Raw genomic sequence first — 25,757 nt, forward strand, 5'->3', positions numbered from 1 at the left:
CGCCAAATATCGTACTGTACGATCGCAAGATCGTCCAGTACTATGTGCAAAAATTGCCATGTTGGTACTGTACGATGTCCATTTAGCACTGTACGAACAGCTCAGCTGAAGTTCGTATTGTACGATGTGCTGTACAAACAGTTTAATAAAAGTGCAGTTCGTCCAGGATGAAACATGGGACAACCATAATTGTCTCTGTTAATCGTACAGTACGATATAGTTCGTATAGTATGATCAAAATATTAAAATTAAGCCATTTTGATTGAATAATCACAGGATTAAATTAGGCAATTTTTAAACATCGTACAGTACGATCATAATCGTACAATACGATTAGAACAACTTTTCAAATTCAAATTTTTGCCTAATTTAATAGACGGCGGGCTTTCTAATTATAACAGATCATACAGTATGATATGGTATTCGTACAGTTCGATTAGTTATATTTTAAGAATATTTTTTCATAAAAATAAAATATTATAATTAATTTATGTTACACCTGATCGTACAGTACGATGAATAGAAAAATTAAAATATTTTAAAATCATTTTTTGCTCCCTCTATGTGTGTGCACAGTCAATAAACTAACATACATCATTACAATACTTAACTCAAGAAATAAAAATTACATACTCATTTAATATAACTAGTTCTACACAATCTTGAGCCTTAAATCTTCAAAGAACGGTGCATGATGTACCTGAAATATTAGTCCACACACAAACAAATTTGCATTACAAATAATAGGAGAAATAAAAAATTAATCAATATTATTTGTTATCATCAAAATCATAAATTTGAAAGCCCGAGTTACAACAATATTTATATTCATTGATGCATAAATTATATACAATACTTATAAATCATATAACTACAACACATCATATAGTCATGAGTACAAAAGAATAACTAAAAAAAAAAAAAAAACCTAATGAATAATGATTAATCTTATACTCATAATCCTTTGCTTTAATCTGAAATCACTTAAACTACATTTAATGAGCTAAAAAGCTCAGCTTGTCACTAAATCCTACAATTGAACTCAAAAGTACAGTAAAGAAGTAATATGCATGTCATTACATGATTCATAATAATAATTGTAAAAATGATCATGAATCTGTGCATAAATAATAAATACTTGCAGTAGCAGCAAAATCTAAAAAATAGTATAACAGTATAGTACGAAAACTAGTGAAACAGTGTAGTGTAGAAACAGTATAATCGACAAACAAGTAAACTAATAAATCATTATATAAGTAAATAAATATGGAGGTCGAATAAATAACTAGTAAACAATCATTCACAAATTATATGTCATAGCAATAAGGACGTATAAATCATATGTCATAACATTAAGAAATTGTATAAATTAAATATTATAACTATAAGGAATCATATAAATCAAATATATCATTGAAAACTATTGGAATCCATGACAATATAGTACAATCAAATCAATATATAATTGAAATTCAATCATTTTATATTAGTATCCAATAAGTATTTCATATCACATACTCGGTATCACTTGCTTTGTATGGAAATCACATGCTCAATATTCAATAATAGTAAATCAGTCAATAGTGAATCAGTAGCAATACCAGTAGTATTAATATTCATAAAAATTGTGGCTGAGTAAAACAGTACAGTAACATTAAAACATTAATTGATAAAATAGTAAAACAATACATTAATAGTGGTGCAATAAGATACATTTCAGTAATCACAATAAATAATTAAAGAGTTGTGGCTTGTATGGTATTTTTTTAGTAGTCGTTAATTAGAAATCAATAATCATTTGCTCATTAATATTTGGCTTGTTAAATAGAGTGGTTACTCATTGCTCATTAGTGCAGTAATAACTCCCTATAACTTTTAATCAATGTATCATATGAATCAATTGATGATAAAACCAAACTAAGGTATTTAAAGAAAAGTTTGCCAGTCGTCTAACATAATGTATATGTTAGTTAGTCTCCGACCAACATTAATAAAATTAACCTTTATTTATCCTCATACATACTATTATTACAGTATTATAATAGTAATAACAACAAATTATTATCCAATAACTTGCTCAATATTCATTCAACATGTTTGTATTAATAGTATGCCTATATAAAAATACCAGAATTCATTTTCTATGAAAATCATTCAAAATATAATATTTTTTTATTATGAATTTACCACGCGAAATCATGAAATCATTCAATCAAAATATCTAGAATAATCATTATTATAACATATAAAAAAGTTGTACGACCTAATTCACTAAATCCAAAGGAAAGAAAATGATAAATTTAATTTAAAGGAAATCCTACGGTTGAAATCAAAATATTTGAAAATAGAGATAAGATAAAATTATCTTACGTCGATCTAAACAATTTTCATAAAACATGAAAATGAATCAATGAAAAAAAATTTGGATTTATCTTTCTCTGTCCTCCTTCCATCCCCTTCTTCTCCGGCAAGCTGACGCTGCTGGCATGCGTGACGAGTTAGTGGAGAGAAAACAAAGAATCCCATTATCTTATATAAATTAAAAATCACTTTTTCCATTCTTAATTTGACTATCAAAGAGTAGAATTTAATTTATTAATTTTACTAAAATATAATTTTCTAATTTAATTTAGTAATTTTACTATAATTTAATTTATTAGAGTTACTATTCTAAAGTTTATTGATTTTGTTTATTAATGGGCAAGTCGTTAACAAAGATAACGACTCACCTTGAACCTAGATCAATCATTTCAAGTCTAAGGCCCGACCCATTCCACCTACGCCCGAAGACCCTTTTAAATGGATTTACCCCGTCAGAGTTAATCCGTCAGAGCTAATCATTGGTTTACCAAACCATTGATATCATTTCTAAATATTTATTTTAGTCAAAATAATTAATAACATACATCATTTTAAAAATTATCCTATTTTTTAGACATTTCACATTAAAATTGAAAAGAAATTTTTATAAAAGTTATCCCCATATGCTATTTATCTTTAGAGAGAAGAGCTATACTCCATGATAATGTATACATAATTTTATAAAAATAAAATTTATTAATTTATATGATTATATCATAATTTTAAATTTTTATTTCATTACATATATTATATAGATTAATCACATGGAAAAAAAAAAATGTAAACTTTATAAGAATTAAACGTTTATCAACCCCCATCTCTTTACTTCAGCAAGACAGTCTACACTATCCCGTTCGTACGCAAAGCCGGGAAAAGGGAGAAAGAAGCGCTCTCTCCGTAACTCGGTCTCCTCTCACTGAAGGAAAGAATCGCCGACCAAAATCCTCTTGGAGGTTATAGAAGAGGAGACAGAGAGTGAGAGAGGCCGAGCTCATGTCTTCCTTCATCGCTTTGAGGCCTCTATCACCGGCGCTCTCTTCTTCCTCCTCTACTCCATTTATCTCACCGCCTCTGTGTTCTGTTCCATGCCTTCCTCTCTTCTCTGTGTCGTTTCCTCCGCAGAGGCGGAGCTCCTGCAGTTTGAGAGCTCTTTGCGTACAGGATCCTGGAAGCATCGCCTCTGATGGAGACACCAAGCCGCCCAATGGGAATCTGGTTCTCTTTTATCTCCCCCATTTACTGGCAGATTAGAATGCCTTGCAACTTCTGCACAATTTTTAAGCACTCACACTGTTTTTGGTTTTCCGAAAATTGGATTTATTTGATGGATTGATTTCTTTCTATTGCCGAGGGAGCAAAGACATTGTTTTGTCAGAACAATTCCATGCATTTTGGACTTGGCATACAGAGTATAAACTGTCAAATTTGAATATTGCATTTTTCTGTTCTAAAATTCTACTTGTTTGCGGGCTGGTGGTTTTCCCCCCTTAATTTTGATTTTTTAATGTTAGCATGAAACATTTGATTTATTGATTATGTACCTAACAATTTATAATTTTTTAATATTTGCTCTTCCTAGAGGGGTTATCATGCCATCTGGTTAAATAGTTTGAAGTTTGATACAGTAGCAACGTTGCGGGCTAGTTGCTTTGACAATCTTGATAATCTCTGGGCTTGCATGTTGCGGTTGAGATATTTAATTAGACTAAGTATGATTTAATTAATATAACTAAGATGATATAGTCAAAACTCTTAAATCTTGAAATTAGAAGTGAAATAATTTACTAATTAATAATTAGTTGGGATATTAATATATAATATTTATGTTTAAGTATGTTTTGATTAATTTCATTATAATTATGTAATATGTATTAATTTTATTATTAATAATTATTATTAAAATTTTGATGTAGGCAAAGGGGGGTCAAAACAAGACGAGAATTTGTTTTGACCCTTGGGCCTCTGGTGTTTTCGGGTGAGCCTTGGTTGCTTGGTATTGAGCTAAAAATGTTGGAATTTTACTTTGTTTTAGCTCATAAATGTTTGAGCTAAATTTTAGCTCAATGATTGGGGGATTTATTGCACTTCCTAGCTCATTAATTTTGAGCTTTTGATTAGCTCATAATGAGCTGAAGTTTAGCTCATTTATTTAAGTTTAGTGGATGCTCATTATGGTGGATCTTGCCCCTTTCTCTTCCCCATGCTTTCTCTCGGTTTCCTCCGTGTCTTCTCGGTTTCCTGTGCTAGCTGATTCTCGTGCCTTGGCCCTTTGGTTCCCGTGGATGGCTGTTTGGTTCCCGTGGCTGGCTGGCTAGATCCCGTGCCTTGTCCCCTTGGTTCCTGCGGCTGGCCGCTTGGTTCCGTGGCTTTTATACTTGGTTCCGTGGCTTTTCTTCTCTGTTTTGCTGTACCATTTGGGGGGGCTGATGTCTTATGGCTGTTGGTCTTTTATTTCCCTAAATCTGATAGGTTTATTTAATGCAGTTTGGTGGCTGTTGGGTGGGGATTTCAATGGATGCATCTCTGTTTTCTGTGCAGAATTCCTGTTGCAATTTTTGGAGACTTTTGGCCTTTCATTTGGTGTCTTTTGGCCTTCTAGTTTCCATAATTTATTGGGTTAATAATTGTTTGAAGTGGCTGTTTGGCTGCCAGCTTTTCTCCTATAAATATAAGATGTTTGGGCAAAGAAAAAAAGAGTTGTGATGATGATAATTTTTGGATAAAAACCTGAGAGTTTTTTTTGAAAAAGCTTGAGAGCTTTGTCCACTTCTTCTTCTTCTCTATCTTGGGATAACTTGCGAGATACTCCTATCCTTCATCTTGACTTCTAATCCCTTCTTCTACCCACAAGTATCCCTTCCACTTGCATCCTTCTTCTAAATGAAAGAAAAGCATCTTTAGGTTGTTTTAAGTTTGGTCTTGAAGGTTGTAACTTGTAAGTGTTTCTTTATGTTTGTATGTGTTCTTGTTATATGAAATGTAAGAGTTTGTTTTAAAGTTTCTAAGTTGTCTCTTCTTTGTTGTATTTTCTTATCCCATGTATGTTTTTAAAGATTAGTAAGGTTTTGTTTTTGTAATAAAAAATTTGGGGCCCTTCCCAAATTTTTGATTACATCAAAATCTTATTTGAGTTAACAAATTTTAAATCCTAAAATAAATATTCAAATAGTTCATTTATATTTAATTGAATTTAACCTCTATCATGCCAAATAGTATTTCAGGATTTAATACCCTCAAGATTTAGTAAATCCGGATTTATAAGATTTATGAAATCCTACTTGAGTTAAATCCAACTTGAATCTAAACAGCCCCTAAAGTTAGTAGGCCTATCAACACTTGGGTCTGCACATGTTTATAATGTTGCTTGGCTAATCTTACTAGCAGATCAAGAAAGATCAACTCTTATCTAACCTTCTTGTTAACAAATTTTAATTTAGGACCTTTTTGGTTTCGGGTAAGTAGAATGCCGCAATCCCCACTTCTAGAAGTGGAACTTGAGGAAGCTATTTCTTAGAAAATTGTATTTTTGGCTATCAGTGAAGTGTCTCTTCCTCTTCCATAGTCTTCTTATGAAGGAATGTGTATTGTTTGGTAACCCTAAGAAAATTACCTCATGCCAATGTGTACAAGTATTTGATAGCAAACTTATATCTGCATGCACACACATTGACTAGGAGGTGAGAGTTTCAGCCTTTCAGGCACTCGTTTATAGTGCATGTAATGACACACACATTCACAGGGAGTTGAATGTCACATATAAGAACTTTCAAGTAACTTTAGAGTGTACGAGCTGAGTTCAAGTGGCTAAGAATGGCATATGTCACTTCCTCAGGCATCAATCACTTTTTCTCTTTGACCAATAGTCGAAATGCTCCATTGTCCCTAGCTTCACATTTCCTAATTTATTGTGCATGCAAGCAAATACTCCCTTAACTCATACTAACAAAGTTGGGTTGGTATATGTTAACCTCTCTTACAGTCACTCAAACAACTACCAAACTACCCAAGAGAGTGGTGAAGTATGCATCAAATGAGTTCTTCAACCCTGATCATGCAAGTTTCCTCCTTTACTTTAATATATGGAAAACTAATCTTCAACTATAATTATATAAGCATCAGTCTTTTCACTTGCATGTTTATGCAATAAGGAAAGTGATGGGGTGAGGACCCAATGCTTGAAGTTTTTTTTTTTATATTGGGTTGGGGAAGTTTTGATGTATGAAGCCTTATGCGTACATTGAAGAGAGGATGCTTATGCGTTTCGAACCCAAGGTCTTTAGGTTGTATTGGATGCAATTAACCATTGCTTTATAATTGCCTTAACATTAAAATGCATGGGCATTTAAGACAAGTATATATCATAGTAAATCTAACTTGTTCTTGTATCGTGCATTATGATACCATCACAAGCTCCTACATCCAAAGTGTTCGAGTCAAAATCCAATTAGCAAACATAGTCAGCAATTCATCAAAGGAAATAGATAAATAACCTCCATTCTTTAAAATCAGCTTTTTCTTTGTTTTAAATGCTAAAATTTATTTGGTGTAGTTGGATGCATTTTTTGGTGGCATAAGGATTATTTTAAATTGCCTGTTGTTTTGCCTAGGTAATGCTAAAATTTATTTGGTGTAGTTGGATGCATTTTTTGTTGGCATACGGATTATTTGAATTTGCCTGTTGTTTTGCCTAGGTAAACACAATTTCTCTAATGAAATTTAGATATATACTTGGTACCACTTAACTATAGTCATTGGAAGTTTTATTCTTTATTCCACCGTGGTAATTGTCAATCCGAGCTAGCTTGTTTGGTTTACTTGATTCCTGTTTAAATATCTATGGGCTATTTTGTTTTTACTGTATGCTTGAGCATTTTATCTGAAAAATAATCAATATTGGGTAGATAATAATGCATACCAATACTATTCTAGATGGTTTAATTATGTCATGCTCCTACAACACCACCACAACCAACAACGACACTAAGCTTTATCTCACTACTTGGGGTCAGCTATATGATTCCCTTTTCCCCATTATGTCCTATTGAGTGTTAAAGTCTCATTTAAATCTAATTAAAAAAAAATCATTTTTAATACTTTATAACTAAGTCTTTTTAGGTCTACCTCAATATTTCTTAACATTGGTCGGATATAATACATTTTATCTTCTAACATGATCATTGGAAGATTGACGTTTTATGCGACCAAACCATCTAAGGCGTCTTTTTCTAATCTTATGTGCTATTGGAGCTACTTCAACCTTTTAATGTATATCTGAGTTTCACATTTTGTCTTTAAGTGTAGAGCCATTCATCTACCAAAGCATCTTTATTTTTGTAACAATTAACTTAATTTTATGCTTCTTTTTAATGACAAACATTATGTGCCATAAAGCATTATATGGCTCACCACTATAACAACAACAACAACAACAACAACAACAACAACATCAAGCCTTTATCCCACTATGTGGGGTCGGCTACATGAATCCTTTTCCTCCATTGTGTCCTATTAAAAGTCAAATTCTTGTTTAAATCTAATAAAGAATGGTCATCCTTAATATTTTCTAACCAAGTCTTTTTAGGTCTGCCTCTACCTTTCTTAACATAAGTCAAATCTAATACCTCTACTCTTCTAACCGGGTCATCGGAAGGCCGCCACTATCTTATAAAATTTTTTCTCAAGTTTGAGGGGCTATCAAACAATAGGTCGAACACATTCCTCCACTTCAACTATCCATCTTGAATTCTAGTATTAATATCCCCATCTATTTCACCATTGCTTTGAAAATATACCCAAGATATCTAAAATATGCACTCTTTTTAATGACTTGATCATCCAATGTCACAATCCCGCAACTAGATCTATTACTAAGATTGCTTTTCATGAATTCAGTTTTAGATCTACTCAAACGAAAACCTTTATGCGAAGGTTGACCTCCATAAGTCAAGTTTTTCATCAACTCTCTCTGTAGTCTTATCAACAAGAAGAATATCATCAACAAAAAGCATACACCAAGATACATAATCTTGCACATGTCTAGTAAGATTCATGATTGAGCAAAAAGATATGGGCTTAAAGTTGATCATTGATGTAACTCAACTGAAATATGAAAATACTTGGTCCAACCACCTTGTGTTTGAATGCTAGTAATAGTTCCTATATACATATCTCTAATAACTTGAATATAAACATTATTAACTTCTTTCTTTTCTAGAACTCTCAAAAGCACTTCTCTTAGGAGTTTATCATATGCTTTCTCTAAATCGATAAATATCTTATGTAGATCTTACTTACTATCTCTCTATTTCTCCATCAAACCTCTCAACAAATGTATAGCTTCCATTGTAGACCTATGTGGTATGAAATCAAATTGATTTTGAGAAACATTATTATCATATCATAACCTAAGCCCAGTTATTCTCTCCCATAATTTTAATATATGAAACATTAACTTAATTGATGCATTCAATAATTTTGGTTTATTTATGTTTTATTGTATTTTTAACAATATTAGTTGTGTTTTATTTTTGTTTATGCTATTCTATGATGGTTGGGCTTCTAATGATCATGGTAGGAATGTGCTAGGCATGGCAAGCCTTGGATTTGCTTGCTTTTGGGTCCACTTCGTCCTTGGGCTGCTTGCTGATTTCAGTTTGGTGTGGTGGTTGCTTGGTGTTGAGCTCAAAAAAATGCTGGATTCTACTTGGTGCTAGCTCATAAATGTTTGAGCTGAAGTTTAGCTCAATGATTGGGGATTAAATGCTCTTCCTAGCTCATTAATTCAAAAAGGTATGCTATTATTTCAAGGATTCATTTTGGAGTGGACTTGTGCCTCTTCTCCTCCCTTTGTCTTCTCAGTTTCCCCTTGCTGGTTGGTTTCCCGTGCCTTGCCTCTTTGTCTCCTGTGCTGGCTCTTCGGGTCCCTTGCTGGTTGGTTTCCCGTGCCCTGGTGCTTTACCTCCTGTGCTGGCTTTTCGGGTCCCTTGCTGGCTGGTTTCCCGTGGCTATTTGGGGGGGAATTCGGAGGCTTCCTCTCTATTTTCTGTGCAGAATTCCTGCTGCTATTTGGTCTTCTATTTGGTGACTTTTGGCCTTTCATTTTCCCTAATTCTAATTGGATTTGGTTGGAGGTGTTATGGCTATTTGTCTACCTTCTTTTGCCTATAAAAATAAGTTGTTTTGAGATGAAAAAGGTTGTTGAATATTGTGAGCAAAGTCTCTACAAAAACCTGAGGGTTTTCAGCTCTTGGAAAAGCTTGAGAGCTTGTTCCATCCCCCTTCCTCCTCTCTATTTAGTCTTGGCTTCTAATCTCTTCTTCTCTACGCAAGTTCCACTCCACCTGTATACTTCTTCTTGAGCTTTGGAAGTGTATGTTGGCTGAAATTTTTAGACATTTGCCGGAGGAGTTTGGTAGGACATTGGACTCTTTTGTAGTGGTGGACCCTCGGTTTGTGAGCCTAAGCACAATTTGATTATATATTCCTACTCTCATTGCATGTGAGGAGACCGCTAGACGGTTTTGCTGAGGATAGCGTTTTATGTTTTTTTTTTTATTTTGTTCTGTTCGATTTGGCTTTTGTTTCTTCGAAGTTTGTGTGGATGTTTGCAAGTTACATTTGAATTGAGTTTGGTTTAAGTCTTGTCCTGGTGTTCTCCAATTTGTCTCTTTACTATAGTTTTTGCACGCATCATTAATTCTACACCCTTGTGCATTACTTTTATTTCTAAAAATATGAATTAACACACTCCTCAATCAGTTGGCATCTTTTTAATCTGCAAAATAATATTTAGAAGTTTAGTAAGTCATAAAATTCCTTGATCTCCTGAGCATTTTCATACTACTATTGGAATATCATCAGGTTTTATTGCTTTTCCACACTTCATTTTCTTTTAAGCCTCTCCAACTTTAGTTTTACTATTATGACGATAGAAATAAAAATCTCTATTTTCATTTGGAATGTTAAGTTCACTAAAGTTAATCCCATTCTCACAATCTTCATTGAAAAATTTATGTAAATATCTCATCCACCTATTTTAAATATCCTCTTCTAAGAAACTAATATTTTGATTTTCATCAGGAACGCACTTTACTGGAAACATTTATACTTTTGCAACCATAATTTATTGTGAAGTATATGACATTGAGGTCTGACAACAAGACCATATAAATGCAAACAGGTTTAGCGTGAAATTTTTACTAGAAAACCCATGAACATTTATCATTTCTACGCTTTGCTAGTTCAAAGCTTCTCATTTAGAAGTACCATTTCAGCTTTTCCGTTCAGCTCTAACGAGCTTTTGTTTTTACGTGTAACCAACTATTTAGAGTTTCTGTTTTAAAATTTGTCTGATAGTAACGGGTAACCAGCTCATACCTTGTTGGTTACGTTAAAGATAGCATACGCAGATATTTTACATGCTTAGCATTTCCTTCATCTCCAAAGGCCATTATATATGGTATTTTGATTTTATTAATCTCAATGTTCAGCCCAAGAGCAGGAGGGAGATTCTTTTAGAGTACATAAAAAATGTTCAGCCTGATATTCTGCAGTTATTTATGAAAAGGGCACCGCAGCAGGTACGTTAACATTCAGTTCATTGGCTTACTTCTTATGTGCATTGTCCTTTAATTTCCTCCTCTTTTGAATGGAAAAGAGTTCACAAACACCATAATGAGTTTGGACTTTTTCTTTACGTATTGTTTCTTTTTTAGGCTATTTTTTACACATGCATATTGTGAAAACTATAATACATGGTTTTCACAATATTTTTTTCTTTTCCTCTTGCAGATTGTGGATGCAATGCGCCAGACCGTGACAAATATGATTGGAACACTCCCCCCTCAATTTTTTGCGGTGACTGTTACCACAGTAAGCAAGCAGTGACATTGAATTTCAGATTAATATGCTTTTTGAGCTGTGATGTTCAGTTCCATTACACCAGTAAACCCATTATGCAATATGATTGTGATGCACTTATTCGATCAGGTTGCAGAAAACTTGGCGCAGCTCATGTATAGCGTGATGATGACTGGTTATATGTTCAGGAATGCACAATATCGCCTGGAACTGCAACAAACTGTAGAGCAAATTGCACTTCCCGACGCAAAAGAGGAGGTAATTGGCATCTAATTGTTGTTCATTTCTTGATCAGCACAAAAGATATTGATGTTGCAGTTCAATTTTTCTGCAAACACACTATCCTGCTGGAATGTTATTAGACTTGCAAATTCCTTGAGGCAAGCTCTGAAATTACAGGGTTGCAATATTTTCTGAATAAAATGGCTTTTGAAAGGTTGGATGTGGAAAGCGCTTCAATGGTTTTATCAAGATGGTGTTTTTTAGAAGGATTATCTTAGAAATGAGGACTATGCTAAGGTATGAGGGTAGTTTCTGTTGAGGAAGAATTGCTGTCAAAGTAGGGGTGTAAGTGAGCCGAGCCGGTTCGAGCTCGACTCGATAACGAGCTTACGAGCCGAGCTTATTGAGCCACAAGCTCGAGCTCGAGTTCGAGCTTGACAAGGCTTGGCTCGCGAGCCGGTTTAAAATTATTAACTATTTAAATAATAATAATAATAACCCTGATGCTCACATGTATTTTAAATTTCCGTCCTACCACGCGTGTATTTCAAATCTAAATGAGCTCTCTCTCTCTTCCTCCCGCTAACAACAAACCCAAAAAATCTGCTCTTTACTCTCTCTCTCTCTCTCTCTGTCTCTCTCTTTCTCTCTTCTTTGATAGGCCCGACCACAAAATAATAAATGCTAACAGTAAACCCAAAAAGTCTGTATGGACCTCCAAAAGAGCACCGCGCAAACGGGCCAAGTGGAAGCGACATATTGGACATTACATACGATTAACCATGGAGGATAGTGATTCTTGCCTACGCACCTCGATGGGTAATAATATATATGGCCTAATCACAATCACGGGTTTCCCCCACCCAATACATCTGCTCGGGTGGAGTTTATTAGATGTATAATTTCGTTTCCCACGAGCGCAAGCTCCCGTGATTAATTACATCTCGAGCCTAGGGCCCGAGAAAACTCTCGATAAAGGATCCAATACTATTCTTCCCCAAAAATGGATTGGCACACAAAAGGGAGACTAGGAAGTTCCTACTCAAAAGGAAAGGAAGGGCTCAAATAGCTTAGTCAACATGCACGGTTCACATCCACACTCGGAGGGACTAAGGTAGTTGAGGAGTGAAAGAAAATCATGCACTCAAAACATACAGAGAGAGAGGATAGAAGTGGCTTCATCTACGCGACGCGGATAAGCAGGATTTATAGTCCCTGAAGAGAAAGGACATACTCACTATTTAGGCATACTACGAGACACCCGATGTAGTAGCCTTGAACCCTAAATCTAAGATGGGTTGAGTATTTTTTGACTTAGAGTATTACCAATTTTATTGATTAGTTATTAATATATTAAGGCACGAATCCTAGGAAAATGTGTCACTAAGTTTTTGTTTTGATGTCTCTATTCTATAAGGAGCATGCACCCTAAGTCTATGTTATCTAAGACTCGGTCCTTAATTTTTGTCATTAGGTGTCACTAAAGTTATAAGACGAAAAATATGTGTTTCTAACCCTTAGGACATTCGTACATGTGTCAACAGGTTTAGGGATCTAAAATAAAACAAGCAATCCTATTGTGAATGTCACTTGAGGTTGTTCATTTGCTGTTATGTATTATAGAGTTGGAATGATTCCTAGAAATTTCAGAGCTCCCACCTACAGAGTTAGCCCCATGTAAAAAGTAGATTAAATTCTGCATGTGTCTTTTCCAAATTAAATAAAGTGAATGTAAAAACTGCAACTGGATAGCTACTGTGTTGATAATTATGGCGTATGATTGATGAAATTTGCCGGCATGTTTTTTTGAGGGCAGGGTCAGGTTCATCATCATAGACATTCCATGATCTTGGATATAAAGCATGATTAGTAGATTTTTCCCCACTAAGGTTCCAATCCCAAGATTCAATACCAGGATTTCTACTCCCTCTAGGAATTTGTGCACTTCTTGGAGAAAATACAGTAGAATACCTCTTGCCACCAGTCGTGAAATGAAAGCGTCAACAAATTCATCACCATTAATAGAAGCTTCAATGCCGGGCTGATAAAAAATCCTGACAATGCCACTCCGCATAGGAGCATCGATATAATCCTCAAGAAGCCCATTCTTCTTCAAAATTCTGATGAATATTTTTTCAAAAGAATTGTTGTAAAATAAGAAGAATTGCTGTCTAATTCCTAGATCCTTAGCTCTTAGGCCCATCATATATTGTCTCTCCACCTTTTGAAATACCTCTTGGCGAAACGCCAAAGAATACTTGCTTGAATTTACACTTAAACTGTATATAAGCTTAAGATAATTTTTTGTCCCATTCTTCCAATGTAGTTAGTGAGAAGTCCAACTTCTCATTCCAAATTTTGCAGCTTCACCAAAACTTCCTCTCCTTCATCATTTCCCCTCTTTGGAAGTGGCTCCAAAGGTGGCATCTCCTCTTCGTCCACCAAAATTTCCACCTCCCGATCCTCCCTCATCGAACTCCTCCCGTCTATCTCCTTTCCTTTATATTCGATCAAGAGAATCCCATTTAGATCTTGGTTAGGTTTAGCAATCGGAACTGCCAGTGGAGTTTTGGATTGCATCTCCATGAGCTTCATTAACATTTCTTCCACCCTTCCCAATATATTTTCCATAGATCAAAACCTTCCTTCCATGGTTGATAACTTCTCCTGCACCTCGTATTTGATTTGCTCCATTTTACTTCCCAATGCCTCCACCTTCTTTGTTGCCAAATGTCTCAAAAAAGTGCTCTGATATCAATTTGATATGCCTTGGAAGTAAAAACAACAAATAAAAGAGAAGAACATCATAGGAAAACAAAGATAGAACTCATTTTCTAATTTCTCCTTCAATAATAAAGCAATATACAATTGATCTACTATTCGAGAGATAGATCAGCTCTCCCACAAACAGTAGGTCGCTAGGAACTCACAACAAATATTAGGAAAATAAACTCAGCATTATCCTCCCTAAACCATAGAAAAACTCTCCCTTAAATAGCCTTAGAACACAATAACTAATTAGCATAAACATAATTTAGGAAACCTTTCTAAATAAATAGAACATTCTAATCAATATAAACATAATTTAGGAAACCTTCATAAATAATTAAACACGATTTAGGAAATCTTTCTAAACAATTAAACATGGATTATGAAACCTTCCTAAACAATTAAATATATTTTAGGAAATTTTCCTAGATAATTAAACACTTCATAAATATCATAAGCACAATTAAGAAACTTTCCTAAATAGTTTCTCCCATGATTAGGAACATTCCTAAACAAGTTTTCTTAATTAGGAACTTTCCTAAACAACTCCGTTTTGATTAGGAACATTCCTAAACAGCTCCCCTTCCTGGTTGTGGGTCCCCCAGTGTATCACACTGCTTCTCCGCATTGCATCAACCTTGCAAAAAACATAATATAAACTATCATTAACAAAGTAAAGCAATCCACACCTTGTCACTACTCACATTTTAATCATGATATGGATTAAGGTGTTTTTCAAAATGTATGCTAGGAAAATAATCATAATTACACGGTCTTTTGTAAAAAAAATTGTAGTCTAGAAGATAAAGTGGTACTTTGATGCAACATTTAAATATCGTAGATGAGAAAAAATGGAATATAGATGAAAATATAATTTCTACTATTCTGAGTTGTTAAAATGAAGAAGTGCTTTAGGAGTTTTATGCGATGAGAGGAAACCATTGAGACTCAAAAGTAAATTTTTTAAAAATTTGATTTGTCTAGCTATGTTGTATGAATGTGTATTGGACTATCAAATGTTATTGATCGGCAAGTTGAGCATGACATAAATGAGATAACAAAATTATAAAAGATAGTTTGAGGAGTGATTCTATCAGTAGGGCCGTTGAAGTAATGTATATTAGAGATAATGTAGTTGACAATAGACTAATATGGTTTGAACATGGACAATGAATGCTAGAAAATGCATTGATAAGATTAGATTGATAAAATTATATGGAGTGTTATGAAGAAAAAAAATGCAATCAAGTTAATGTGGGTAGCAATTGTGCAAAATGCTTTATGTATATTAGATTGAATGCAACATTCAATCTAAATAATGAAGAATGAAGATTGAGTATTTACTTTAATTCAATGAATATCTATGACATTTTTCTATCTTATCTCTACTTGTAATACGATCCAATGATGAAGTACAATATCTTGTATGCTTGCATTGTAATTAAGTTCCATGAGACCCAACCGATTGAAATTGTAGGATGCTCCAGATTATGCACCTGGTTCGCAGAAGAAAGTGACTGGAGAAGTTATCAGGTGGAATAAGGTTTCTGGCCCCGAGAAAATGGATGCAGTGAAATACATCGAGTATTTGGAAGCAGAGATCGAGGAACTGAATGAGCAAGTCAAGAGGAGGTCTGCAAATGGAAATAATGAACTTTTGGAGTACCTTAAAACCCTTGAGCCTCAGAATTTGAAGGTACTAAGCCTACTACTCTACTGAACTGTGACATGAAAATTGTTTTCTCTGTAATCATGAATTTTCTAATTGCTTTCGAAGATACATGGCTTCATTATTTATCCTTTTTTTTATTTAAGGAATGTGCAAAGTTGATCTTTGCTTCTATGAGCTTTTATTGTAATACCGATAAAGTAGGCCTTCAACTAAAATCTGAATCACATGAAGTTGAGGGAGTGCAATTGTGCTCCCCAAATAAATTGGCGCATCCCCTTTTAGGCCTTTAAAAGAAAATTACTCATTGCTCTATTTAGTTTTACAATTTTTACAACCGCACCTCTTTTTGCTTTATTTTTTGTATTTAAAGAATCATTTCCACTTTTAATTTAAATTATGCTTGTAATATCAGCAATATTATGTGTTAGTTTCTTTTTTTAACTTAATAAGTCTTTTATTGTTGCAATAGCCCTTATGCTGCCTCAATAATTTAAAAATCCTAATTTACATACCAATACATACTAGAAGCGTTCATCATCCTCTTTTTGAATAAAAAAACTGTCTCTTTCCTTTCAAAAAGTTTGTATTCTTTCAAAAAGTTTGTATTCTAGTTAAGGCTTATAGCAAGTCTGCTGCAAAAGCATATGAGCATAGTCCTTGGTGTGCTTTCCTATTTGGTTTGGCAATACCAGTTACTCTAATCAAGCATCTAGTGTTGTAACTACTATAGGAGTCATTTTTCATTTATTTTTCATTACCCAAGCTAGGCACTATCTTATAGAGTTTTTTCCTACCTGCATAATGTTTTAACAATTTGTCAATGTATTTTTTTGCGCCTTCTTAAGCTGTGCTTCACTTCTTCTTGGAGATCATGTGATGGAATATTGCATTTTAATAAACGTTTGCTCTATGAAAGCATAGTCCCTAGGGTCCTTTCCATTTATGCAGTTTGTGCAGCAGTAGGCTATATGGTTAGCTGGACAATTCAAAATTTATTTAATATAAGAAGTACGTTGGATGCCTTGATCAATCTTCCTTGTGTCATATGAAATAGATGAACCTGTTATTCATATTTAATACTTCAGGGTCTTTTTTTGTTTTTGTAAAAGTGCATAGTTACTAGAGAAACAAATGTAGTTAGAAATAAGTAGATGCTTTTGAAATATACATTGAAGAGTAGAAAATGAATCAATGTAGATAAAATTAATTTTGAAGTTTTAAGAAAAAAAAATAAGGATGTTCAATATGATTTAAAAATAATAGGTTTAACTTATCAAGAATATTCACTAGGAATGAATGGAAAATTATGATTTATAAATCCGACCTTAAATAGTTAAATAAGTCTAATGATGATGATGGTGATGATGAAAAGTACATGATTTTTTATTAGTGGCCTTCGAGCATAATTGCATGCTAGAAAATTTTACTCCCCTTGCCTAAATTATCATTCCTTTTCTTATTAAAATCAAATGATTTTTTTAATGTCCTGTTGTCAGATGTTTAAGGGTCTTGGGTTACTTAATGCAGATCACAAACACTTTCAAATTCACAATTCGCAATCCTTTAGTTTAGAAATTCATTATGTTTGATGAAAAATTAAAAAAAAAATGAAATCTTGCCTACATGATAATTTAATAGTCATCCACGAGAAATAACACAAATTCAGAAGCATGGAAATCATAGAGTTGAAACTCACCAAGCTTTTAAAATCAAATCGTATCAAATTTGGCAAAATTAAATCTTACTGTAAGGCTAATTACTAGAAATTTTAGAATATGAAATAAAAAAAGAAGAAGAGATCATCAATATAAGAACTAGGATTTCGTCGAAATTTGGATATTATATCTCCTGAAAATATCTAATCTCTAATTGTACTAGGAGCAGCCTAGAAGGAATTCTAGCCACAAATTAATTCCCAATCAAAGTAGAAATCAAATTAGAATATTTTATAGAGGCATTAATCATATATCCTTTCAAAATGTATAATAAAAATTTTAAAATATAAATCAATTGCATCATCCCCAGCTAAAATAATAGGGCACGAAATCTCATACAAGAAACGAGGTTGAAAATAAAAAAATCACACTAACCAGTGAAATCAAAGGAAACATTATCATCATAAACTGTTGGAATCGAATTGCAAGGAATGAAAATATATAACATATGAAACTACTAGGAGTTGAAGTTGCCAAGACCTTGTTATGCATGAAATCTTAGGTTCTAAAGGGTTCACTAATAAAAAAACTGTTTTAAGATGTACATAGAAACACAAATTATCACAATTCATTGTTTATTCAACTTAGTTTTAAGTAAATGTTAGTCTTTTTTGGCGCAAAACTAAATACACATTTAATTTATTCCAAACAATTATATAATAGTCATCAAAATCTTAAATTCCAGCCGAAATATGAGATCCAATATCAAGTTCTATTATGTTTAAAATCAAGCCACAAAAGGGAAACAAATTTTTAACAAACTTAATCATAGCTTAATCTTGCATGCAAATCAAGCACGGAATAGTTTAGATGAAAAAACAATAATAGAAGTCACTAATTTGAAGATCCAGGTCTTATGTTGACACAATAAAAAACTTTTCTCTGAAAGTTATTGTCCTAAAATTCTAAGTCTCAATCTTAGCAATCTCCGATTCTAGCAAAAAATAACATTTTGATCCTAATTTCAGAAAAAATAGGAGCTCCTTTATTCCAGCTACCTTGCCATATATCAATAAACATGAACTTTTTGATATTAACTTGTAAGGTAACCCAATAGAAACTTTCGTTCACTTTAGTTGCAAGTCAATTCGCAGCATTGATTCACATTATTCATCTCATGGTCCAACACTGGGCATCAAACAAGTGGTCTTAAAGCCCATCATTAAAGCCTAATTAGCAGTCATACAACAACCTTAAATTCACCATCTACACGAATAAGGACCCATTAAATGACAATGCATTCCAATAAACTTTACACCTACTAAAATCAGAAAACACCAAGCTAGGAACAAATCAAGGTTTTGTGGCAGAACTAGAGAGAGAGACATTGCTGAACCAAGGTAGGGAATCCCATATAGCTGAATAAAAACTAGCTTACTGTTTAGGTAGTAAATTGAAATTGGCCAGAGTAATTAAAGAATAGAGAGAACATTTTTTATAAATGATGATAAAAAAAAATAGAGAGAACATTTTGCTCTTATAGCACCATCATCATAGTCATTCAACACCAAAACTAAATAAAAAATATTATTAGCAATTAAAAGCTCTAAATAATGCACTTGCACATGATGAGCGTAGATTTTATGAATTGCATCATTAAATTTGGTGTAGGATGTTTTTCGGATCTATAATTTACTTTCTGAATCAAATCCAGTGGCACTTGTCTATCGGTTTCATTATGTTTTCTGCTTTGTATAGACAGATATTTCATCTCGTGTACTAACCAATAATTTTGGTTTATGTCATCCATGTCTTCCACATACATTGTTCATTGTTTGAGATAGAATTGTCCATAACATGCCGCATCTTTAATTTTTTGGCATAGGAACTCACAAGTAGTGCTGGCGAAGACGTAGTTTTTGCTATGAATACCTTCATAAAGCGCCTGTTGGCTGTTTCAGATCCTGCAAAAATGAAGGTATGTCTTGAGCACGTGATGAATAGCTTCCTTTTATGCTCTTGATCTCCCTTTTATAATTTATGATATAAGTGGTTTAAATAATTTGGGTTGATTAATTTAATTACACAATTAATTAAATTAATTAACTGACTGGCTTTATTATCCTTATCCTCTTTCTTTCATTTCTTGCTAGTGGGGGCTGTTCTCTCTTTTCCGGTTTTCCCTATATAAGATTTTTTCGGGTGCCTTGAAGGAACAATTATTAGGTCCTCTGACCGGATGTTGCTATAGGTTCGGCCACAAATGTTTTAACGCCACGTAGCAGCCCAAACCCGTGGTTTAAATAATTGTGTATATCCGGTCAGAGGACCTAAATACTGTATAACGTTCTTCGGGCTGCTACGTGGCGTTAAAATATTGGTGGCCGAACCTATAGCAACATCCGGTCAGAGGACCCTAATAATTGTTCCTTGAAGATGGAGTGAACAGCTGTGAGAGAATTCATTCTTTCTCTCTGTTTTCGGTTTTGAGAGTGGACAGCCAAAGAGGGTTAGGGTTTGATCTTTTGCTTCTTAGGTGAGGAGGAAGAAGAGAGGGTTAGAGAAATCTAGAGGATTTCTTGTGTGTGTTGAAGAGGGTGTTTCTCTCTTGTCTCTCTTGCTATTCTTTCTTCTCTGAGAAAGACAATCGTAAGGGGTTGTCGGTTGGAAGCTGAAATTCAGACCGTGAGTTGTCGGTTGGAAGCTGAAATTCAGACCGTGAGGCTTAATCCTTTTGCAATGCTTGTTTATTTGCTTACATGCAGGTAATATCTTTCCTATTTTCATAAACAAGAAATATTACATTGAAGCATTGTTTCGGTTTGGGGATTTTGTTGTTCTCTGACATATCTGGTTCCTGCTATTCTTCTTAAGCTTCTTGTTTACTGTCAAAGATTTGATAAAGGATTGAGGTGGAGGAATTTTTACTATTATAGCACAGATCTGTTAGATAGCATCTTCTGTTTTTAGCAATTTTTTTCAGCATGTTGTTTGGTTGTTTTTTTTTTTTTTTTTTTTTTCTGATTATATAATTCTTGTATCCGATTTTCACTCATATTTGAATAAAGAAAGATGATTGAGGTTGCCCCGTGGATGTAGAGTTTGCAAGAACTCGAACCACGTAATTCTATTGTGTTCTTTGTTTCAGTTTTCCTAGATTTATTTTTCTGAAATTGTTTTTTTATCAGTGGTTCAGATTTCAATAGATATATTTGCCGATTGTGATTCTGAAATAATTTTGTAAGGTTCATATTGCAAATATATCATTAATCTAGATCAAGAATTTTAAAATTTTCTGTTGGGCGGTTGATTTGTATCATCCGTGATCAACAATTTAGCATTTATGTGGCTGGTTTCATATTATGTTTGCTATGATATGTTTTTAAATGATATTGGAACTCATCAATACTTAGTTATGAACGTTCCTTTCATGCTCATTTTATAATTTAGCATTTATGTGGCTGGTTGTGTTAGGATCTTGGAGGAGATCTCGAGAGACATTCTTGCAAGAGATAGAGAGGGAGAGAGAGAGGGAGAGACAATATTGAGGAGGAAAATACCTCAAGCTTCATTAATTTTCCCCAACCAATATATCATACAAGGCTTCTATTTATAGAAGGTTAACAATGGTGTGGTAGCATGCATGAACAAAATAACCTAAAACTGAAACAATACTTAACAATCTCCACCTTGATTTAGTTTTACAAAAAACAAAGAACCACTAGTAACAAGAATCCGAACTTGTTGCAATCCAACCGATCGCCTTGGACACACGTGCGTGCTCCTACCTGCGACTTCGCACGATCCACCCGTCCAATCCCAAATTCGCGACAATCTTTCATCCTCGAGGTTCTTGATGCTTCAACATGCTCCTATAATTCTCCACCTCGATCGAAACTCCACCTGAATATGATTCTCTACCTTCTCCCTCATTGAACAGACTAAGAAATATTCAAGATCTTCTTGCACAGTTCCCTAGATATCCACCACTTGATGCTCAACCACTATGCCGTAAGAGGAGAAGTGCTTCTTGAACTCATCTTCTCTCAAAATAGTGGGTATTCCTTCCCCCAAAGATTTTATTGCTCTTAGGACCTCCTTTTGGTGGCATATCCTTCACACCGCAGCAAAGCCAAAGAATACATCTTAATCCAAAATCATGTGAATGCAATCCATGCAAGAAACCGAACCTGCACGTCTAACTCTACACGATCCCTCCCAGTTCTTCTCACGCAAACTGAGCCACAGTACCAGCCCGGCTTGCCTAGCTTTGCCCCGTTCCGCCTGAAGACCTGAAGCCCATCAACTCTGCTTTGACTTCCACCTCGTTCGATCAAACCTCTTCTACTCATCTTTGATTAAGCTAAGCTTACCTGAAAAATGTTAACAACTAACATTAAGCTAAAGCTCATTAAGTAATACACAATTCTAAACTACAGTAAACAAGGCAATCGTGTAATATGCTGGATGTCAATTTCATATGAACATAACATAAAATGATTTCATACTAACATGGCATTAAACATATCATATCATAAACCATATCTTTCATTTTCCTTTCCATATTCATATCAATATATTTAACTTTCACTTTTGTATATAATACAACCGTCACAAGAGTCACCGTCTGTACCATAAAGGTACTCCTTTACCATTTTCCTTTTCCATATCCTTTACTATTTTATCGTGCACGAGTACAGCATCCCCAGCTAGTACCATAAGGGGGTGAACTCCATCCTTTCAACATACACATACAAGCATTCAAATAGCATTCATATCATATCATATCTTTTCATCTCATAAATTACATAATATTTATCATATAATGTCATAAAATATAGTATAAACTTTGCATGATCAATCATTTGAACAGAATAGTAAAATCATGATCTAAAATTAATCATAAAGATTGCATGAACATGTTGGAACTTTCAAAACAAAGAACTGGAGAGAAACAAAAATAAAACTGTAATAAAGAATCATGTATACTTACCGAAGTTTGGAATCTGATTTCTTGCTAGTCCTTCTTCCCTCGATGTCACCACGATTAAACACCTATAAGTATTAATTTCTGATTCTTAAAATCTAAAAAAAAAAATAATTTAAAACAAAATCTTTTCTTTCTAAACTATTATAGGTTATCTCTTTCCTTCACTCTCTCTTTCTCTCTCATTTTCTTAATTATAAACATATGAATTTAATTTGCTGAATCATTTATCAAAATTTCCCTTACCCAACATTAACCTTAATTCCTAATCATTAATATAAAGAAATCATTAACATAAATAAACATTAATTCTTAATTCCTTCTTGTCAAATGACATGAATATCATTAACATAAATAAATGTCATTAACATAAATCTTTAATCTATTATTAACCTAATCTTTAATTGGCATTAAGTTAATTATTTTCGGATTTATTAATATTAAAAATTAGGAAAATATCATTTTGGAAGAAAAATTCAATTTATACCCTTAGAAACCCTCTTAAGACCCTTAGAAACCATAATTGTAAAATCACTTTCAAAAAGTTCAATTTTAGTGAAAAACACTAATTTTTAAATATCCAAAAATTCCTCAAATTTCATTGATTTTATCGTTAAAATACTCTTCTAAACGTTCCCTATTAATTTCTTAAAGAAATTTTGAAAGAAAAACATTTTCTAACAAAAACCCTAAAATTTTCTTTTCAAAAATACTAGAGATTGAGGGGGATTCATTCCAAAATAATCATACCTGAGTAATCCTCTCCTCGTCCCCTTCGATTTGACCTAAAACTTTCGCCGGAAGATCGCCGCCGGAGAGCCCTCGCCGAACCCGTCGTTCGCCTCTTGTCCGCTCGGTTTCGGTCTTTCACGCGGAAATGAGTGAATGAGGGAGAGAGAGGGTTCGGTTGGCTATAATAGGAAGAAAAGGGTTTTGCTAAAGACCAATTTGCCCTTACTTAAGTAATTTCGTTATATTAAACGGTTAGGGGTAAAAAGGGTATTGTGAAACTTCGTTCTATTTTAATTCCTAAAATAGATGAAATTAGGTATAAGTGTTATATACCAAAACGATCAGAATTTTGCGTAGGATTTTCTAAAATTAATTTCCTTACAATCTGATAACATTGAAAATTCCACTTAAATCTCGTCGTGGCGCATTGAAAAGCATGCAAGGTCTAAAAATGACATTTTTTCGGGTTTTCACAGGAGAGGGAAGAAGAGCCGTGAGCCAAAAAATGCTTCAAAACTTTATTTCCTTGGCTACCTTTTACAACCTAAAAACCTCATATATATAGGCTCAAAAGCCATACAAAGAGCAACACCTACAGCTATACAAATAGCTACACAAAAGCAAACCTAAATCTAGGACTAATACCTAACAGGTTGCATATTATGTTTGCTATGATATGTTTTTAAAACATATTGAAACTCATAAATACTTGGTTATTTCTATAGTTTTGAAGAATGTTCCTTTCATGCTCTTGATCGCCCTTTTATCATTTAGCATTTATGTGGCTGGTTGCATATTATGTTTGCTGTGATACTTTTTTAAAACATATTGGAACTCATCAATACTTAGTTTTTTCTATAGTTTTGAAGAACTCATCAATACTGAGTTTAACTTTATTAATATAATTCTTGTAGTTTTGCATTTTGCAATTCACGAATAATTACAGAAAAAAGTTTTCATAAAAGTATATTTGGATTTATCACCATTGAAGTTTTTGAATGGTATTTTTTAATTAGATTTAAATGAGAATTTGACTCTTAATAGAATACAAAGGAGAAAAAAGATTCATATAATCGACCCCACATAGTGAGATAAAACTTAATGTTTTTATTGTTGTGAAGTTTTTGAATTACATCAACATATAGGAGATATTTTTTTAAATGCACCGCATATTGAATGGATGATATTGCTAGCTGAATTCTATTCTTGCTTTTATAGTAACTTAATATTTCAGTCGTATGCATTTAATCTATAGGATAATGATGAGATTGTAGTCCGATCATTTCTGTCTGTGCTGCAGTCTGTTATTGTATCCATTTTTTTTTTCTCCTTTTTTTTTTGGATAGTTGTAGCGATAGTAATTCATGGAAGTTAAATTTGTTGGCCCTTATAACCTGATAGGAAGTGGTATTGAGTTATCGTTGTTAACATGTATTTGTTTTGCTCTTATGGCTTGTCTTATTCATGTATCTCATGTACTTCATTAGTTATGGTTGAAAGTCCTGATCTAACCTTAAGAGGCATGATTGTTCTCTCTTTACCAGACAGCAGTCACCGAGACTAGTGCACCTGAACTAGCAAATTTACTCTATTGGTTGATGGTGGTTGGTTACAGCATTCGCAATATTGAAGTGAGATTTGACATGGAAAAGGTGCTTGGTGCTCCTCCCAAGCTCGCTGAACTACCACCTGGTGAAAACATTTAGAGCCGTAGAACTTCAGCAAGAATGGGTTTTCAAATACAGAAATTAAAACGGTTAGGTTACTCTCCATGCTAATATGCTGTCCAACTTTTACAACTTTAGGGTATTCATGTACTGATTTGATACATGCATATTCTTAATAGTCCATATACTTCAGATTTTCTAGGCATGTACAAGGCCTTGTTTCAGAGGGTCAATCCATATAGCCTTGAATAATCTGTTATTCCATTTCCTAGAATCTTATCTTTGTCGTTCTGTCTCTTTTTATATTCTAATGGATATGGGCTAGGGGCAGAGATCACTGGCTAGGGATGCCAAAAACTGACTCAATCCATTTACTGGAAAAAAAAGAGATTAATGCTTCTCTAATCACTGTATTGATTTAGCATTATTGGTTGACTAATTTAGTGGACTATATTTTAATAATACTTCATTTAGTATAATAAAAGCCACAATAATATCTATTTACTTTCTAACTAGATTTACTTCAAATATATATAGTTATTTCACTATGTATGATCCTATGTAATGAGATAAAGATTTGTTGTTGTTGTTATTGTATATGATAATCTTTGTTGTTTCGGTAGACATCTTTGTGAGTGTCCTCAACAGAATAACGTAAAGAAAGCATATTAAACTTTTCTCTAGATTTATTTGATCTCAATGTCGACTTACAAGGTGGTTTATTCTCGAGGTGCAAAATGTTAGCAATATATAGATATGTATAACATAGTTTTTATTGGGTTTACCTTGCTTGTGAGTAGTGTTTGATGTTTTTGCTATATCAAGAAGGATGT

At 33.6% G+C, this 25,757-nt stretch overlaps 1 protein-coding gene across 1 annotated transcript; it reads left to right on the plus strand.

The window, feature by feature from the left end:
• The first annotated feature begins 3,232 nt into the window (after window positions 1–3,232).
• LOC110109425 lies at window positions 3,233–25,361 on the plus strand. The gene is made up of 7 exons (XM_020840492.2): window positions 3,233–3,576; window positions 10,851–10,940; window positions 11,152–11,232; window positions 11,350–11,478; window positions 15,689–15,907; window positions 19,424–19,516; window positions 24,802–25,361. Exons 1-7 carry the CDS (start codon window positions 3,355–3,357, stop codon window positions 24,961–24,963), a joined length of 996 nt encoding a protein of 331 aa, XP_020696151.1. The 5' UTR covers window positions 3,233–3,354; the 3' UTR covers window positions 24,964–25,361.
• Window positions 25,362–25,757: the final 396 nt, after the last annotated feature.

Source organism: Dendrobium catenatum, unplaced genomic scaffold (assembly GCF_001605985.2).
Source record: "Dendrobium catenatum unplaced genomic scaffold, ASM160598v2 fragScaff_scaffold_537, whole genome shotgun sequence".
Lineage (NCBI taxonomy): Eukaryota > Viridiplantae > Streptophyta > Magnoliopsida > Asparagales > Orchidaceae > Dendrobium > Dendrobium catenatum.

Bases quoted from the DNA above. Each gene is read 5' to 3' on its own strand.
- LOC110109425 (XM_020840492.2), top strand. From the start codon at position 3,355: ATGTCTTCCTTCATCGCTTTGAGGCCTCTATCACCGGCGCTCTCTTCT. The intron at 3,577-10,850 runs GTTCTCTTTTAT...CTCAATGTTCAG, and splicing joins AGCCGCCCAATGGGAATCTG to CCCAAGAGCAGGAGGGAGAT. The intron at 10,941-11,151 runs GTACGTTAACAT...TTCCTCTTGCAG, and splicing joins TGAAAAGGGCACCGCAGCAG to ATTGTGGATGCAATGCGCCA.